The sequence below is a fragment of the Sus scrofa genome, chromosome 7 (assembly GCF_054392235.1).
Source record: "Sus scrofa isolate SSC_HxYL_T2T_F1_AM1 chromosome 7, Sscrofa_HxYL_maternal_Yorkshire_Landrace_v2.0, whole genome shotgun sequence".
Lineage (NCBI taxonomy): Eukaryota > Metazoa > Chordata > Mammalia > Artiodactyla > Suidae > Sus > Sus scrofa.
The window spans coordinates 87574956-87580955 of NC_139389.1; the positions used below are offsets into that span (position 1 = coordinate 87574956).

The 6000-nt window shown below is 37.0% G+C and overlaps 1 protein-coding gene across 4 annotated transcripts in view; it reads left to right on the forward strand.

The window, feature by feature from the left end:
• LOC100155381 (olfactory receptor 4S2-like) overlaps positions 1–5083 on the forward strand; it is a 348453-nt gene extending 343370 nt beyond the window's left edge. For 2 of the 4 annotated variants that reach the window (XM_084969328.1, XM_084969330.1), the window contains one exon: positions 1123–4554. In XM_084969328.1, the coding sequence (XP_084825454.1) occupies positions 1123–2099 (977 nt within the window). In that variant the 3' untranslated portion in view covers positions 2100–4554. Of the gene's footprint in view, positions 1–1122 lie in introns of all 4 variants that reach the window. The other 2 variants (XM_084969329.1, XM_084969327.1) reach the window with 2 other exon arrangements.
• The last annotated feature ends 917 nt before the right edge of the window (positions 5084–6000 follow it).

Sequence of the window (6000 nt, forward strand, 5' to 3'; positions counted from 1 at the left end):
TATCTCTAGCCTCAAAAATTAAGTCCTCTATTTATTTAATAATTAAAATGTTTTCATCCCAAATAGAATTTCTAATGGGGAGGGGGTGAGGGCAGAGACAGAGAATGAAAGAGAGGGAGAGTGAAAAATGATTATGAAGAAAAAAACACTTTGGAGAAAGGAATTATAGGTCTCTGCATAACAGAAAATCAACTGGGAATCAATAATGTGGTAAAAAAAAATTAATGATGAAAAAAGTCCATGATCTATAGTCAGGAAATATAAATAATTTTCTCTGCTATATTTAGCATCACTTTAAAAAGTTTTTTTTTTTGTTATTTTTGTTTTTTTTTGTTTTTTTTGGTCTTTTCAGGGCTGCATCCACTGCATTTTAAATTTCCCAGGCGGAGTTCCCGTCGTGGCGCAGTGGTTAACAAATCCGACTAGGAACCATGAAGTTGCGGGTTCGGTCCCTGCCCTTGCTCAGTGGGTTAAGGATTCGGCGTTGCCATGAGCTATGGTGTAGGTTGCAGACTTGGCTCGGATCCCGTGTTGCTGTGGCTCTGGCGTAGGCCGGTGGCTACAGCTCTGATTAGACCCCTAGCCTGGGAACCTCCATATGCCGCGGGAGCAGCCCAAAGAAATAGCAAAAAAGCCAAAAAATAAATAAATAAATAAATAAATAAATAAATAAATAAATAAATAAATAAATAAATTTCCCAGGCTAGGTAGGGGTTGAAATGGAGCTGCAATTGCTGGCCTATGCCACAGCCACAGCAACACCAGATCCAGGCTGCATCTGAGACCTACAATGCAGTTCACAGCAACGGTGGATCCTTAACCCACTGAGTGGGGCCAAGGATAGAACCTGAGTCCTCATGGATATTAGTTGGATCCATTACTGTTGAGCCACAAGGGGAACTTCTTAAATTTTTTTTTTTTTTGGCTGTACCCACATGTGAAAGTTTCCAGGCTAGGGATCAAACCAGTGCCACAGCAATGACCCAAGCCACTACAGTGACAAAGCTGGATCCTTAATCTGCTTTGCCACAAGGGAACTCTTAGTATCACTTAAATGTTTTTAGAAGACTTTTTCTGTTAGAATTTACCTGCTTACAATGGTTTATAACATTTATTTTGCAGAGAATCAAAGCTACTCCATCAATTCTGTTTGGGTCCCCATGGAAGTGGTCAACAATGTTACTGAATTTATATTTCTAGGACTTTCCCAAGATCCTGGAATGCAGCTGATGTTTTTTCCTCTATTCCTTTTCTTCTACATGGTGATCATGGTGGGAAACCTGCTTATTTTGCTTATGGTCTTTTCTGATCCCCAGCTTCAAACACCCATGTACTTCTTCCTTAGTAACCTGTCCTTTGTGGACCTTGCCTACTCCTCAGCCACAGCACCCAAGATGATTGCAGACTTTGTGTCTGAGAAAAAGATTATTTCCTACTGGGGTTGTGTAACCCAGATGTTTACCTTCCACTTTTTTGGTTGTGCTGAGATTTTTGTGTTGACTGTCATGGCTTTTGACCGTTATGCCGCCATCTGCCAACCTCTCCGTTATACCACCATCATGAGTGCCAATGCCTGCACTATGCTAGCATCACTATCCTGGTTAGGAGCCCTGGCTCACTCCTTTGTTCAGACCCTCCTGACGTTCCAACTGCCCTTCTGCAATGCTCAGGTAATTGACCACTACTTTTGTGATGTCCACCCAGTTCTAAAACTTGCCTGTGCTGACACAACCCTGGTAAATATGCTGGTGATTGCCAATAGTGGTCTCATTTCTCTGGGATGTTTCCTCATCCTCCTGGCCTCCTACACAATCATTTTATTTAGTCTTCAGAAGCGGTCTGCTGAGAGCCGGCGCAAGGCTCTCTCTACCTGCGGGTCTCATTTCACCGTAGTAACTTTCTTCTTTGTCCCTTGTATCTTTATTTACCTCCGCCCATCCACAACTTTCCCACTGGATAAAGCTGTGTCTGTGTTCTATACCACAATCACCCCAATGCTAAACCCACTGATCTATACTCTGAGGAATGAGGATGTAAAGAATGCCATGAGACGGCTATGGTGTCGCCAGGTCTCCTTGAAGGAAAAGCAGAAGGGATAGTTTGTCAGAATTGCAAAATCAGAGAATTGATACATTCAATGGTTCTTGTTAATACCTTTAAGGAATAATCTCCAAAATTCAACTATGTCATACTTTTCATTTAAAAGGGAATACTTTGAGGCGACTTCATTTTTCTGCCTTTCCGCAGGCTAAATTTAAACCTTTCCATACTGGCAAGGTTTATCCTCTTTTACTTCTAGAGTAGGAGAGTAAACACTCCCTCTCCTGTCTCATTTAACTGCTTTAGAACCCTTCAATTCAAATCAAACTCTCTTAACCTATAATTCAGTGGTTTAGAACAGCATTGCAAGAGAAAGCTATCTCCAAGGAATCAGATAATTTCTTCTAGAAAAGAAGTATAACTTCCTAGGAGCTGCCTTCTCTCTCTCTCTCTCCCTCTCTTCCTCACTGCCATTTTTCTTCCTTCCTCTCTCTCTCTCTTTCCTTCTTCCATTCCTCTCTTCCTTTTCTAGTCTTGTCCCACAAATATTGCATAATCTGGAACGTGAAATAGATTCACAAAAAGAAAATTATACTACAGTATAACAAATGCAGACATAGAAATATGCACTGCATATAATGAAGACGCTAATATAAACTGATTAACTTCCCAACGATGGTTTCCGTACAGGGGAAAAAAAAAAGAATATTTCACATATTTTGCGTGGAGCAACTTTCTAAAAGATTGTATTGGAGAATTTGAATACTCTATCACTCAAGTAGTTTATTATTTTTACTGAAATAAATCTTTTTGCAATACACAGAACAGGTTAATTAAAACAACTAAAACAAATTGACATTTGAATTACTGAAACGACTAAGTCAAGGAGATATATTTCTATTATGAAGTTTCAGTTTAAATTGTTTTCAATTTTGACCAAATAGATTAAGTATGCTTCTTTTTTGTTATGACCTCAGTAAAGCTGGAGAATAGCTGGACATCTCTATACTTCAAAAAAGGCATTTTTATTCTGAGGAATTTTTTAGATGTTGTTTCATGACCCAGATCTTTTGAGAAATCTGCTCTGATTATTTCCATCCAACGTTTATTTTCTGTATGCTTTAAGCACTCCTGTATTGGACACATTTTTTTTCTGGTTTTTGTTTTTTAATGGATCCACAATTTATTAAGACTAAATAATGTTTGTTATTTCTTTTCTGCTCCTCATATACAGCACAGAGCTAGATTTACATGATACCTGTGACAGTATATGCTGATTGTTATTCCAATATCCATTGTTCCTTCTTTTCCTGAGGAAGAGACTTAACATTATGGTGACACTGCTAACATATTGCATTTACCAGTTTCTCCTTTGCTGCTGGGGTGGACATATAACAGTAGCTTGTGAGTAGGACTTTTAAAAACTTTTTAAAATGTTTTCTCTGCACTTCAGTCCTTTCATACGTAATCACCATTAACATTTTGTTGCATTTCCCTATAGTTATTTTTCATATTACCTTTCCTCTGCAAAAAAAGATCATTCTATTCTAATTATAAACACCTAGTTAAAAAATTATATATACACTGAAATTATATTTAAAATGGCAAGCTACATTAATTTTCCTTTTTATTCCTAAGATCTAAATAAAATAATGATAATAGTGATAGTAACAATGACAACAAAGAGGAAGAAGTTTAGACTCACAAGAACAAAGATACGGGGACAGAAATTAGATGCAGAGAAAAGATTCCAACAATATTTGGAAAAGAGACGACAGTGGCTTAGTAACTGATTTAGCAAAGTAAAGGCTAACTCTAAAGTACCAACTGACAGGAATACTGGGAAGAAATACACAGACTTATCTTCCAGAATCTCTTATGCAGATGCCAGGACACCAGGTAAGGGAGATGGTGGGGTGCAGGGCTGGTAAGAAAGAGATTAAGAGAAAGGAATAGTTCAATCTCCCATTGCCTCTTTCCACCCCACCCCTCACTCCTACTTTCTCAAACAGGCATAAGCTATTCAGATGGAATATTGGCATTTTTGCATTAAGAAACTGAATGATATTTTTAAAAAGTCTTTTGCATTCTGTCTTTGGAGATACAAATAGGATGGCTGTCTTTCAATCTGAGCACTGACCAGAAGCCTACAAATTAGTAAGCACTGCTCTATTGATGCAAAAATCGGTCAAATTTTTTCTACCTAATTCTTTAATATACATTTGATATTTGAAGGAAAAAAAAAGTCTCAAGGAAGGCCAAAAGGAATTTGGTGGAAATATGCATAAGACAGGAAAAAAATACACTTTAAAATACCATTCATGTCTTCACACTGATGAGAGAAAATATTTGTAATACTGAAATAAGAATACGATAATTTTAAAAAAACAATAAAAATTACTTTTGGAAACTAAATAAAAAGAATAATAAAAAATTAAAGCACATCAACAGAGGTTGAAAGATAGAATCACATAATCTTCATGAAAGTATAATTAAAAAAAAAAATCAAAAAAATGGAAAATAGGAAAGCATAAAACCCAGAAATATAAAGATTCAAGCCAGCAGGTCCAACATTCAATTCATATTTTTTTCCAGGAGAACAGAGAAGACAGATAGGAATAATTTAAAAGAAACAATGAAAAGAAAACTCAGAGCAGAAGGGTTTAGTCTCCAGATACAAAGATAAGGACACCATAAGGACAAGAAAACAATAGTGTTATTATGAAACTTTATTACCCTAGAGATTGAGAATATAACATTATTAAGAGAGAGAAAAAACATAGGTCACAAATAAGTAAGCAAAATCCAAAAGGCACTAGAGTGCTCAAGAGTACCACTGGACCCTACAATATAATGAAAAATGCCTGGGCCTGATTTTCAGCCTAGAATTCTATCTAGAACAAAACCATCAATTGGGTATGACAGTAGAATAAAGCATTTTCAGTCATAAAAAGGTTCATAAAGTTTACTTTACATGTACCCTTTCTTTGAAAGTATGGGAAGGTGTCTCTCAACTATAACAAAAAGGAAAAAAGAAAAAAAAGATTGCATCAAGCATTCAGTACAGGGGGTGATCAACAGCACTTTTAAGAGGATGAAAGAAGAAGCATAGAACCCCAGGAAGAGGTTCAGAAACAGAAAGAAGAGAGTGGGAATTTATATTATCTAAAATGATGTTGGAGTGTCTTAGTTTTAAGGGTGTAGTAAGTAGGATGAAACAAGAGAATGTGTTTAAGGATATACGTATAGAAAAATAGCTGTGTCATTTGGAATCTAACAGAAAACTCGAGTTCCCGTCGTAGCTCAGTGGTTAACAAACCTGACTAGCATCCACGAGGATGTGGGTTTGATCCCTGGCCTTGGTCAGTAGGTTAGGGATCTGGTGTTGCCATGAGCTATGGTCTAGGTCACAGACGCAGCCCGGATTCCGCGTTGCTGTGGCTGTGGCTTAGGCCGGTGGCTATAGCTCTGATTGGACCCCTAGCCTGGGAACCTCCATATGCCACGGGTGCTGCCCTAAAAAGACAAAAAAAAAAAAAAAATCTAACAGAAAACTGATGACATACACGGGTCTTTTCAGTATGAGCTGCCTGTTCTTCATGATCCTTGCAATAAACTTTGCTCTGCTCCTAAATCCAATGTTTTGGTTTGTATGGCCTCAAGTGTGTTGGGCACATGAACTTGTGTTCAATATCAATATCAATGAGATTCTGCTGTGTAGTACTGGGAACTATGTTTAGCCACTTATGATGAGCATGATAATGTGAAAAAATAGAATGTGTACATATATGTGTAACTGGGTCACCATACTGTACAGTAGAAAAAAAATTGTATTGGGGAAATAAATATTAAAAATAATAATTAAAAAAATTGAAAGCAAATAAATAAAGTCCCCACTTGGATATGTAAAAAAAAATAGCAATATCATTTGTCAATTATTAAGCATCCTAGGTTATCTCA